Here is a 13,625-nt window from a genome sequence, read left to right as displayed (position 1 = left end):
AATTAAAGAAAGCATCAGAGCAGGAACCCCAAACTTAGAATACCCGACGGTCGTAACCTGCAGATAACCTAAACCAATTTTGAAGTTGGATGCTGAAAGGTCAAAGGTGTGGTGACTTAAGAATGCGCCATCTCAGTAGCTCAAAGTTCCTAGGCAGGTTGGCCTTGACTGGCTATGACACCTACAAATTCTGAAATTGGTTTCTTGCAGGTTAAGTTTGCAGAAACCTTCAGCTGAAAACTATTTTTCACTCAGTATTTTCCACTCAATAATTAAAGATGGCTTTAGCTCAGGAACATCAAACTTTATGGTAAACTGGTCACGAACAGCAGATGACTCCTATTGATTTTGAGGTTTGTGGGTCAAAGGTCTAAGTTGTGATCTTAAAGTGCAAATCAGTTTCTGGTTGACTTCCACTCAGGAACATCAAACTCGGTAGGCAGCTGGACCAGAACAGAAAACTCCTATCAATTTAGAGGTCAGTAGGTCAGAGGTCAAAGTCATGTTTACCTTTAACTAAAAACCTGTTATTGCTATTTGGTCTGCTTTTCCACATTTTCATTCCAACTACATATGGCACCATTCAAACTATACATGTCTGGATAATTTTTAATGTTTTCATTTAATGTATTTTGTATCAATTTTACTGCTACCGTCCAATCAGGCTTGTCTCAAAGCCTGCTTTGGGGGCATTAAACTCACTTTCAGGCCCAGTTCTATATTCTGTTAAATAGAGTTAGACCTCTGTTATAGGTGTATGCTTTATTATTTTTGATGATTTTTAAAAATTTCCTTGCAGTTTACTATATCTCTTTTCGAATTTAGATGCATTTATTACAACCATGGTTCATACAGAATATCAGAGACAAAATTCAAGTACTTTTCAAGGACTTTTTGCAATTTTTCAAGCACTATTTTTTTTAAAACCATGAACTAATCTGAACAACTTTTATTGTATTCATCATGTAATGCAAAAATAAAACAACCATTACTTGTCACACCTTTGAAAATGATGTAATCCGATTGTCAGATTGACATAATTCACTATTTTGCTGATGTTTAACGCTTTTCTTGTGACTTTTTAGCGCACTCCCACTAACGATACGTCAAAATTTTGTCACACAACGTACACATACACTTCGTTCTGTCTGCTACATAGGGCTTCAGCCACTGTTTATATTCGTCCTTTGTCTCCCACTTACTTGAGTAGACATGTTTATTTTTCTTACTCATTTTAATTCCCTCAAAACACTCGCAAATAGCAAAAAATTGCGAGTTATTATTCACCGTGTTTTTTAAAAAGGAACCGGAAACATACAAACGAGATACAGTAGAAATAGCATTCTGTGTAAACATCGATAAAATGTGGCCGTAGACCACTATCATAGCATACGGGGAAATCAAAGAGTAACCCGATTCGGCATTTTCAAGAATTTATTTTCATTTTCTCCGATAAATTATAAATTGTTTTTGCAAAGCAAAGTTATGGAAATAATGTTTTCAAGGAGTGAAAAGTCAAATTCAAGCAGTTTTTTTCAAAATTCAAGTACTTTTCCAGGTTTTTTAGGGTTTTTGTCATTTTCAAGGAGTTTTCAAGGACTACCATAGAATTCAAGGACTTTTCGAGGCCTGTGCGAACCCTGACAATTACTAATACCAAATTACTTAAATGGAAGAATAAGAAGAGACTTCAATCCAACATAACCAATGAAGAAAGACAAGCTTTATTTAATTTAAAGAATAATGAGAACAGCATCATTAAACCTGCAGATAAAGGCGGAGCGGTCGTCATTCTCAACAAAGCAGATTACATACAAGAGGGATATCGGCAACTTAAAAACACTACGTTTTATCGGGAAATAAAGAAGGATTACACTGGGAAATTCAGCAACGAAATAAATTCATTTTTAAACTATCTCAAAAAATACAATCTCCTCCCTATCAAGCACATACAATTTCTACAGCCTATAAAATGCCGCACACCAGTTTTTTATATGCTTCCTAAAATTCACAAGAAAAATAATCCGGGCAGACCTATTGTTTCTGCATGTGATAGTCCAACTGAAAAATTATCCGAGTTTGTTGATTATTATATTAAACCTTTGGCACAGAATGTCCCGTCATACATTAAAGACACCAATGACTTTTTACTCAAATTAAAGAAATTAGGTAGAATCCCATCTAATTCTTTATTGGTTACAATTGACGTTACGGCTCTTTACACCTCAATACCTCATCAAGATGGCATACGAGCACTAAAACATACATTAGATAAACATCCCTCAAAAGAACCTAAAACATGGATTATTCTTAGACTAATGTTATTCATCCTAAAAAAGACATGTTTTAAATTCAACGGTATGTACTTTGAACAAATCTCTGGTACAACGATGGGCACTAAATGTGCTCCAAGCTAGGCTATACTTTTTATGGCCTTCTTAGAGACTAAATTTATTGCGACACAAAAAGTTAAACCACTCCTATTGTGGTGGGATATTGATGACATTTTTATGGTCTGGCCACACTCACAAGAGGAATTAGATTCCTTCAATACGGCCTTGAACAGTTTTCATAATTTGATAAAATTCACGATCGACATCGATGAAGAAATAGCTACTTTTCTGGATGTTACAATTTACAAGGAATCTACAAGAGATATCAACACAACGTTTTACACAAAACCAAGCAATGCGCATTTATACTTACATTACACTTCTTATCACCCCGACCACCATAAAAACAGTATACCGTATAGCCAAGCAGTGCGAATCCGTCGTATTTGCAGCACTGATAAATTATATAAAGAATGTACAACACGTTTACAAAATGATCTATTTGCTAGAGGCTATCCAAAAGGCCTCATTAGGAAAGCTATTGAGAATGCATCAAAATTGGACAGACTAGGACTTCTCAAGAAACAGAAGAACACAGGAAATACTAATAAAACAGTACCATTCATTTTTACATATAACCCCCAGAACCCGCCTATTAGCAATATCCTCCGCAGTTTCGAGACTATTTTACATGATAATGAACATACTAAATTTATCAAGAATACCAAGCTATTAGCAGTACCTAGACGCACTATCAACATAAAAAATATGCTAGTCTGATCCGATCTATTTATATCAAAAGAAATCAAAGGAAGCTACCCTTGCTTACAACACTGTATATCATGTCCTTTTATGACAAGCGATTCCGAGTTTATCAGTTCAGCAACCCGTAAAAAATTCAAAGTCGTAGGTAAATAAACCTGTAGAAGCGTTAGTATGATATATCTTATCAATTGCAAAAATGCAAGATCCAGTATTGGACAATCCGGGAATTCTTTCAGAGATAGATTTTACGGACATATGGCAGATATACGCGCCAAAAACAATGTTAAGCCCGTTTTGCGCCATTTCACACGTGCAGACCACAACGTCAATGATATTAACGTTACGTTAATACAAACAACGAGAGACACTAACATTCACCTACATACAGAAGAAGTATGGATATCAAAATTAAAGACAAAAACCCCTGTTGAACTCAATATCTAGACTAGCTACTACCGAGGAACTTCAAGCCTCAATATTATCAAATAATGCAGAACGCAAAAAAATCAAACAAGAGGGTTGGAAGATGTTTCAACCAACTATGCGACATCTGTGGAAACCAGTTCACAACTTCCTCAAGCTTATATAGACATAAAAAGAAACACGAGGACACAACAATAAAATTTCAATGTTCATGGTGCAATAAAATCTTCGCAAATAAACAATCTCTAAAACGACATGCCACCAGAACCTACCACTACCAGGACAACTACAACAACAAAACAACCTACAGGTGATAATACCAAAACAAGCCAATCTTTAACGTGGAATATGAAAATAACACCAAAATTTAAAACAGTACCAGGTATCAAGATTTGGATTTCTAAACTACCAGGAAAACGCCAAAAACTAAACACTCACTCAACATCAATGAATGTTTATTTACCATCCCAAATCCGATTTCACCACCATCTACACCAACCAGAAACGTTCCAAGCGACACAATCATTTGTCAAGATGAGTATGGACTATTCAATGAATATAACAAACTTGTAATCAGTGTTGAAGAGTTTATGGAACTTCTGACTGTAATAATGTTTGTAATTGTCATAAGTCCAAAGTTGGCAGCTTGCCAGACTTTTTGTTATAAATAGTAACATTCAAGCTATAAATAGTAAAAAACGTCATAAACGGACACAGCATTTTACGTACTTCAGTCAATAATTTTCTAATGTATTTTATCCTGATGAAGGTCTTAGTAGACTGAAACCGGTCGATCAATTAATAAATAGTATATCAACCACCCCGTTGTTCGACGTGTTGTTCTCCCCTTCCTTGTTTTTGTATTTGTTATACCTCTTTTCAGTCCAATATTAATTAAAGTTATGCAAACAACTGATAGATATAATTTCAACAAAATGAAATGGTTTTAAACAGCATGTACTTTCCATATATTCATTTACATCAAACCAAGATAGGCACAGGGAGGTAATTGTAATTTTACAAACTTGCATTTCTTATGAAATTTGACTAATTTCAGAATTTGGAAATTGTCATTGCAAATCTTAGACAAATATAATACAAGAGTTCTTACAATTTAATAATTTCTTATATCAAAATTAAATTTATGTTTAAATAACTCTTATCTAAGTTGAGTAACCAGAATACGGATATCAAATTTTAAAAAGACTGCCCTTACAGAAGAAAAAGGCCTGCTGCGTACTCTTGCTGTGTACATACAGCATATATGATGCGTACATGATGTGTACTGAAATCAAGGGCTTTAAATAGTACGCAGGATATACACCGCACATACACCGGTAGTACGTTTGTAGTACACTTTTGACATGCAAATGAGCTCTGCCGCGTACTACTTGCTGCGTACATGCTGTGGACTACATAGTACACAGGATGTACGCTGGAGGAATTTAGTATGCGGGAAATAGTACGCAGCATGTACGCGGCACATACACTTTTCACATGCAAATGAGCCTGCGGTGTACTACCCCTGCGGCGTACATGCTGTGTACTCCTGCGGCGTACATGCTGTGTACTCCTGTGGCGTACATGCTGTGTACTCCTGGCCCGAGTCCTGCGGCGTACATGCTGTGTACTCCTTCTGCATACATGCCGTGTACTCTTGTGGCGAAACTGCTGTGATAATGTAAATTCCTTACCCCACCAACTTTCATATGCAAATGCTGATCATTTGGACAGAAAAAAAAGAAGATAAGTGACATGCATCAATAAGTATTTACCCTTACCAAAATAATGTAGACTGATGTTATCAAATAAATTAGTATGCTTTTCTTCATCCACTTTTCAATGAAATAAATCAATTTTGTAGCATGTAATTTGGTAAACATTTGAAGAAAATGGCGTAACTGCATCAAGGGGAAACAACTTTAATGCAACTAAATATAAGTGTTATGATTTATTATAAACGATGTGTACGTAATATGTATTTATTTTGATCTGAGAACAATCTAGGAGAACAATCTAGGACTGGAATTGTATAAGCATTTATACACTTTTACGTCCGTAAAAAGTAGCGCACCAAAAAATTTTGGATTGATTTTTTCCAATGGGGCGAGCGCAATTAGCCAAAAACATTCTGAAAATTTATGAGCGGCAAATCCGATGAACAACTTTTTAATTTGGTGAGGCCTTAATGAGTTAACATAATGAGCATTAAAGCCTTTATAAAACATGATAGAATGGTGTTTTGCTTAAGAGTATTCAAATAACAGTGAGATCTATTAATTCTTCTCTTTCACGCGTTGTTGAGGCATTATCTTGGTAATTATTTCATGTAATGCAACAAAGTTCAAATAAGGCTTTTCAATTATCCAAGTTAGAAAGCTCCAGGATTAATTCAAAATGAAAAAGAATATATTTTTACACTGCATGCAAGGTGCAGCTCAGAAATCACTAAGATGTAAGCTTCACAAACGAACATTGCAAATAGTTTGGCAAATTTTCATTGTTCAGAATACCGATAATCTGAACTATTCTATGCTATTAAGATAAAAGTTACTCGGAAATCAAGTTCTTGCTTCCAAAAAAAAAAAAAAATGTACAAATTCTTCCTGCATGAAGTGTTCTTCAGACTTTTACCTAAAAAAATTCAAAGTATAAACACCAAAAGAAAATGAACAAGTCCCTCCCAGGTATATGAAGTTTACTTCAGACTTTAACTTGTAAAAAAAAAACTAAGTATAAATGCCAAAAGAAATTGTACAAGTCTTTCCCGCGTATATGAAGTGTACAGCACAAATTTCAAAGTATCTGCGGTGTACATGCAGTGTCCTATTTTCTTGTACAAGTCCCTCCTGCATACATGCAGTGTACTCCTTAAATTTTCAGAGTCTGTGCTGCGTACTTGAAGTGTACTAGTGACCTCCTGCGTACATGCTGTGTACTCGTCGAAATAGTACACGGCATGTACACGGCATGCGGTGTATGTAAAATGTACTCCTCTGGCGTACTACTGTGTTCGCGGCATATACACAGCAAATACGCAGCATGTACGCCACAGAGGCTTGCTTCTGTAAGGGTGACTGCATATTTCATAATCTCTCTTGGAAAACACATTTAAACCATGTCTACTGTTGTTTTTCTTGGATGTGTTCTTTACTTCCAAACAACCATCTTACAGATTAAAAGCATCCTGTAAGCCCTATAACTGTACATGCTTTGTTATTATTTCTCCAACACAACATCTGGCCTGTTTTGATGGAGTTTGTTTATGAGAGGTAATGCAATGAGCAACAATCCTTGCTCCCCCTAGCACCAGATTATGCAGAACTCTATAACAGGAACACTGAATGAACTCAATGATAAGAAGAGCAATGGGGAACATTAGTCAGTTACTTCCGCTGATTACGTCCAAGATGTAGATTGGTCCTTCCTCAGTTTTTATCGTTGACTTCTTTGTAATTTTCAAAAGCAATATCTATACTAAATTTCACTGGATCGGAAAATGATTAAGGACAGGTTTTCTCTTAGCGGCCCTCTGTTAAATTTAGGTTGGATTAATCATTTTGTTTAGAAACCTACTCATAAAAAGCATATTTATTTTGACCAACCGCAACATCTTGGATAAAGGTTATAATGGAAAAGTCAGAGGCATCCAGCTGAGTGGGACCAATGTAATATTTGGTTATCCTTGTGCTTTATCATACAACAATTCAAGGGAAGTAACAAGCTAATGTTCCTCATTCTGACTCGTTCAAGAGCCTAACTCCGGTATTATTGGAGCAATCTTACCTATTTTCACACTTAATCCAAATACTGCCAGATGATATAGAGGATAATTGTTGGTTTCGGTGTAATATCACGTTATAATTTCACCGAGTGGGCACCAGAAGTGATATTTTCACGAGTGGCGCAGCCACGAGTGAAAATAACAACTTTTGGTGTTCACGAGTGAAATTACCGTGATATTACATCGATACCAACAATTTTTCTGTTTATTTTATGTCTAAAACTCTACTGTTGTTGTGTTTATTTCAATAAAATGTCGAAATTTGCGGGAAATTTTATCAGGAAGCATCGCAAAGATGACGTCATTTTAACGACGTCATCGTCATATTGTTTCCGGCTTTCAGTACGCTCGGTAAACTTTTTGACATTAATCCGGGTATCAGATTTGATAATTTTCACTGAGTGGCCAGTGAGTTTATCAGGATATAATTCACCGTTATATTTCGATAAACCACCGAAAAACATAAAATAAATGGCCATAATGATATATTTTGAAGTTTAATTTGGACTGCTCATGAAATGAAGTCTCCAATAAATAATCACAAAATATTTTAAGGAAAACAAACAGACAGAGGATGGAGAGAGAGAGATCACTATAGCTTCCCATATAATGTTACTAATCACATGGACAAAAGACAGAGGATGGACAAAGAATGATATAAAGGCCAACAGACAGAGGATGGACAGATGAAAATAAAGAGTAATCCCAATTTAATGCTGAAGAACAAAATAGAATGGACATAGAGTGACCACAGTAAATTCCATCTTTAATGTTGAAGCATAACAGACAGTTAGAGCAGATACAGAGTGATCACAAAAGCAACATACTTACTTGCTGTTACGAAAACAGACAGACGAGATGAACTGAAAGTCATCACAAAAGCTCCTCTTGTAATACTTGAAAAAAGATGGACTGAGGGCAATCACAATAGTTGTCTTAGGACAACAGACAGCCTCAGGGTGTAAAGGGGACAATTACAAAAGCTCCGCTTAATAAATACTGATGGACAACAGATAGAGGATGGAAAGAGGACAATCACAACAGCCACCCCCTTTAATGTTGAAGGAAAACAAACAGATATAGGCTGGAAAGGGGACAATCACAAAAGCTCCACCTAAAATGCTGAATGGCAACAGACAGAGGATGGAAAGAGGACAATAACAACAGCTCCCCACTGAAAAGCTGAAGTAGTTAGGCAAGTTTAAAAAATACTAACCTGTTTAAACCTATAAATAATGACTTGGCACAAATGTCTCTGACATGAATGTTTAAATTCAGAAAGTTTTCAAAAGAAATGAAACTTGATCAAATAAGACAATGGTTCAAAATTGAGTCATGCATTGTCTTTGACTGCACAAAGACAATGGTACTTTATTTCGCACAGAAGGTAAAGACATAAAATGATATACAAAAAAAGTTGTTGTAACCTTATGAGGGTGACAACAACCCAAATAAATCACTATTTTTATGCATGTTAATTAAAAGGAAGACATATCCTGTGAAATAATGAGAAGATTACTTCATAGAAATTAACATTTTTAAAACTCTAGTGCATTTTATTAGTGTACAGTAATTAGGCATGTTCATTGTTTCAACTGTTGGAAGTCTGTACATAATGACATGATTAGGAAGTGAACTGTGATACTACAAATTAACAGATCATTTGGATATGTAATATGCAGTATGAAATAGTACTTTCGTTAACATAATGTGAACACTTATCATAACATGTATTCTCAGGACAGGAAAATATGGTTAAAAAAAATTAAAAGAAAAACAGTGCTGACAAAAAGATATCACTTCAAAATTGAACAGCAAAACATTTGAATATAATTATTTTATGATCACTGAATACTGATACAAGGAAGTTACATCAAGACTGACATTATTAGGTATGGATCAGAAGGAGCGTAGAGCATTGGATAGATGTTTTGATGGTTTTCTACGTGATTTAGATCCATCACCATCATTCCTACATTCCTTGTATGCTGAAAATATCCTAACTGAGGAGCAGATGGATAGAATCAGTGTAAGTAATCTAAAACAATCAATATAGTGATAGACTGCTAACATATAGTGAAAGAATGTAAAATAAGAAATAGGGATACACTTCAAGTTTAGTTAAACTAACATGCAGCAAAATAAATGTGGTGAAATGATATGAACAGTATGGTAAAACTTACAAACAGTGAAACAATGTCAGTAAAGTAAAACTAACATATGGTGATACCCAATTAAAGTATCTGGGAAAACAACATAGTAGAATAAAGAAGTATCAAGACAATAGTCAGTTAAAAAGCTCATTCAGAGCTTATGTTGTTTTGTCACATGTTTTGCCGACTTAAAATAAAACTTATCTCATCTATCCTATCTTAAACAGCCATGTTAATGGTAAAACTAACATATTGTGAAACTGTAATGAACATACAGTAAAACAATACTGGTCTAGTAATACTAACTTATAGTGAAACTATGTAAGTAAAGTAAATCTATCATAAAGTGAAACAATGGTGATAATAGTAAAATTAACATATAATGAAACAATTAAGTATGGTAAAGAAGCAATATCAGTATGGTAAAAATAACATAAAGTCAAACAATTTAAGCCTGGCAAAACTAACATACAGTGAAAAACTACAGCTAAAGTAAAATTAATATGCTGTGATCTAACATGTAGTGAAAACATGCAAGTGTATGTAAAGTATATAATACTCTATATGAGAACAGTAAAGGCAACAAAGAAAACAATGTAGTGTGGTTAAACACTTATTTGTAGTAACTTAAGTATATGGTAAAACTAACATACAGATCAACACAAGTATGGTCAAAGTATCATAAAGCTGAACAAGGTAAAAAAGTCTTAAAAGTATTATAGATAAACAAGCTCAATAGGGAGAACGCAGATCTACAGATCAGTGTCACTAGTTTGATCCCGGGCGAGGTGTTTGTTCTCCATGACAACTTGATAAAAGACATTGCGTCTGAAAGCATTTGTCCTCCACCTCTGATTTATGTAATGAAGTTGGCAGTTACTTGTTGAAAAAACGTGCTAAACTCAAAACAAACTAAAACCAGTATGACTCAGAAAAAAAAACATATATAGGGATCCACTGTTAAGTTAGTAAAGTTAACATATTGTGGGCTCAGCGCAAAACTACTGTCTCTTGTTCTTTATTCATATACACTTACATGCTGAGCCCTCAAAATCTTTTATTATTTTCTTATTATGATTATTTGAATCAGTGTAAGGTCAAGTAAAATCTGTGAAAATATTGATACAAACAAAATACATTTTCTATATTATTCCATTTCGAATATTTCTCAAATAGTCGTACAGTATACTTGTTCCTGTTTAAGAATTGTCAATTTTTTGCCTAGAGAGAACATACTGCTGGTGCAAATCGGATTTTTTTTTTCACCTTAGGAAAGGACATTTTCAGCTTTTACAAAAATAAATAAAGTCATTTATAGAATTCCAACATTTTTCAGAAAATATCTTCAAGAGAGACACAAGTGGCCATGCTTTTGAGGTATCTGCCTCACCGTGGACCAAATGCCTTTACTGTGTTCAAAGACAAGCTGGAAAAGGATTACCCCTGGCTCGCTCAGAGGCTTGCTGATGAACTAAAGAAACTTCAAAGTGGACAAGCAAGCATCAACAAGAGACTGATCAGTGTCATAGAAACACAGCTAGTTCCATTGGTATATCCAGGAGGTTCAGGTTACGACATGTGTGATGAAAAAGCACATCCAGGTGTCATCATTGAAAAAATTGGTGACTTACTAAATAGCCTGGAACTCAAGTGCCATAAAGCCCTTGATATAACAACAATTGGAAAACACAAAACCCCTATAAACAAACTTATAGAAGATAAACTAAAACAAGAAAAAAAGAAAGAATTCAATGAGAATATAGACGACCTTAGCAAAGAAGTTAAAGACTTAAAAAAGCAGGTCAGGGAAATTGTTAAGTTAAAAGGTGAAAATGAAAAACTGAAAAACGTTATATCAAGACAGAAAGAGAAACTGAAAGACTATAGCAAAATGTCTAGAGATTCCAAAAGACATAAGCAGGACATGGAGAAGTATAAGAAAGAGACTGAAATGTTGAGATATGAGGTAGAAACTCTAAGAGAGCAGCTTTGCAGTAACATATCTAACCCTTATGCTTAATAGCATACACACAGCCTCTGTGCAATCAGAATCCTACAAACTGTTTGGTAACAGACTTCCCAAATGTGAAGCTTACAATTGGTAATTGCATGGTGTAGCCTAGAGTTTCCTTTAAAGATTTGTGATAAAAGCTAATTTGTTGTTGTTGAGTTTTCTTTCTAGACTTATTTTCAACAAATAAAAATATGTTCATCACATTAGCTTTATTTATCTTTGAAAATTCACAACAATTTTATTTTTGACTTGAATTTGTATGTTGGCCTCAAAAAATCCTTGTTTCCCTGAGAGCAAAATAGCCTGGGTGAGAAATGGGTCATATAATAATTTTGACATACAGCATCTCTCGTGCATCATACCACTCTGTTTTGGGAGCAGAATTTCTGGCTTAATATACTATCTGGCCGGGCCCCTCATTACAAGCTAATAGACATATGATTTATAAGATCAGCCATTTATCATTAGAATGTTTTTTCATGTAACTACATTCTTTTTACCATAACTGACACGAGCACTTTCATGATTAAGTAGTGAATCAGCATTCCAAATGCTTTCTGAATATCATAATAAATTTCAGCATCATGAAAAAACAACAAACTTAAAAACTCGTTAATGATGTAAAGCATGGAACAGGGAATTCTGAATCAACAAAAATAAATTTAGGTTTGATTTTATCACACTTTCATTCCTTAATTTTCTTTATTTAGTTCAAAGAAAGGAACAATATAATTATGATGTCAAACTAAAGCAAGCACAGTAAAACCTTACTTTTGTTTTCCTCAAGGACAGTTTAATTGTTTTGTTATGAAGGCTGGAAATATATTATGCCTTTTGATAGATCTGCTTATTGAGATAGTCATCTAAATTAATGTCTTTTCAAAGTAAATTAGTAATTAAGAGATTACTCAGCTGATAAGCACTTGAAGAGGAAATGTCAATTATACATTTCCTTTTGAGGGGTATATATGCTAGCAATTCACTTAAGAGAGTATCAGTTTTCATTCTTCTAACACTGGAATACGAATAAATTTAAATGGACTTATGGCAATGTTGAAGGAATTGAAATGAGTGGGACTATGGGAAATATTAAAAGTAAGTGGTTAACTTTTTTTCACTTCAATAGGGCCAGGTACCATTGGACTTGTAACATAAATTCACCTATTTTTATTATATCAAACTGCGCTGTCAAAAAATGATTTGTAAACCCTGATTCCTTAGACCACACAAAGAAGTATAAAATACACAGAATGGCAACTGGCTGTAATCTCGCGTCAGAGCCTGAATCGGCGTTATCTTAGTAAAAACAAATATCGGCAAGCATGGAGTTACAATTTGTACCTTTAAAACTACAGTTAAAATACATGTTAGCTTCTAAAACAACATTAGTTTAATGTGAAATAGTCTTAAGACACAAAGTACACGTTTCTCACCATCAAAAGAAGCGTGGTCATACGGTGATAATTAATTTACCAATGAATAATTGCTTTCGCATACAAAATGGGGCGTGGAGAACGCGTCACTTCCGGTAAACGAGATCTCATTCAGTAGTCACGGGATGTTGGCGAGATTTGCTCTACATGCCTTTCAAGTTGCCAATCTATTTATTTTTATAGCTCTTTGGACCACACAATAGTAATCATAATGCAACCATTACACCTTAATGTTCTGAATTTCCCTAACTTAACTACAATAAAAATGCCATCAAAATTCAGAGAAAAGAAAGAAGTTCTGAAAAATTATCTAATAGAAACATTGCAATGTTGAGTTTTTTTGTTTTTTTTTAAATTTCGGCTATCGAGGTAACCCATTTATTGTCCATGGATGTGATGGGGTCAGGAATCCATCCCCAATCACACCTTACAAAGAAAAACATGATTGCTATAACATCTATTAGGTAAAATCATATCCGCTAATATACTGCTGTAATAAATTTCTTGGAGATTTTCTTTGGTAAAAGGGACTAATACCTTCTTAAAACACATTTTAAGTGAATCTCAGACTGTGTCTGTTTTTGCGGTGCTCTGTGCTTCCGAGAAATCTACCCTTACCTTTTATCTTTTGTTTAACAACTGAAGTATATTTACCTAATCTACTGATTAGGCACTTAATAAAAGTATTACATGTATAGTTAATTAGACAGATAAAAACAA

At 34.5% G+C, this 13,625-nt stretch overlaps 2 protein-coding genes across 3 annotated transcripts in view; one reads left to right on the top strand and one right to left on the bottom strand.

Annotated features, from left to right (window-relative positions):
* LOC123540543 (repetitive organellar protein-like) overlaps positions 1-13,625 on the bottom strand; it is a 326,476-nt gene that overhangs the window by 285,401 nt on the left and 27,450 nt on the right. The window lies entirely within an intron of this gene.
* Positions 8,720-11,673, top strand: LOC123540556 (uncharacterized). The gene is made up of 2 exons (XM_045325658.2): positions 8,720-9,334; positions 10,795-11,673. The coding sequence occupies exons 1-2, from the start codon at positions 9,200-9,202 to the stop codon at positions 11,476-11,478; spliced, it is 819 nt and encodes a 272-aa protein (XP_045181593.2). The 5' UTR covers positions 8,720-9,199; the 3' UTR covers positions 11,479-11,673.

This window comes from Mercenaria mercenaria, chromosome 16 (assembly GCF_021730395.1).
Source record: "Mercenaria mercenaria strain notata chromosome 16, MADL_Memer_1, whole genome shotgun sequence".
NCBI lineage: Eukaryota > Metazoa > Mollusca > Bivalvia > Venerida > Veneridae > Mercenaria > Mercenaria mercenaria.
The sequence above is the reverse complement of the archived record's forward strand: the minus strand, read 5'-3'. Positions and strand labels throughout refer to the sequence as shown.

Bases quoted from the DNA above. Each gene is read 5' to 3' on its own strand.
- LOC123540556 (XM_045325658.2), top strand. From the start codon at position 9,200: ATGGATCAGAAGGAGCGTAGAGCATTGGATAGATGTTTTGATGGTTTT. The intron at 9,335-10,794 runs GTAAGTAATCTA...AACATTTTTCAG, and splicing joins AGCAGATGGATAGAATCAGT to AAAATATCTTCAAGAGAGAC.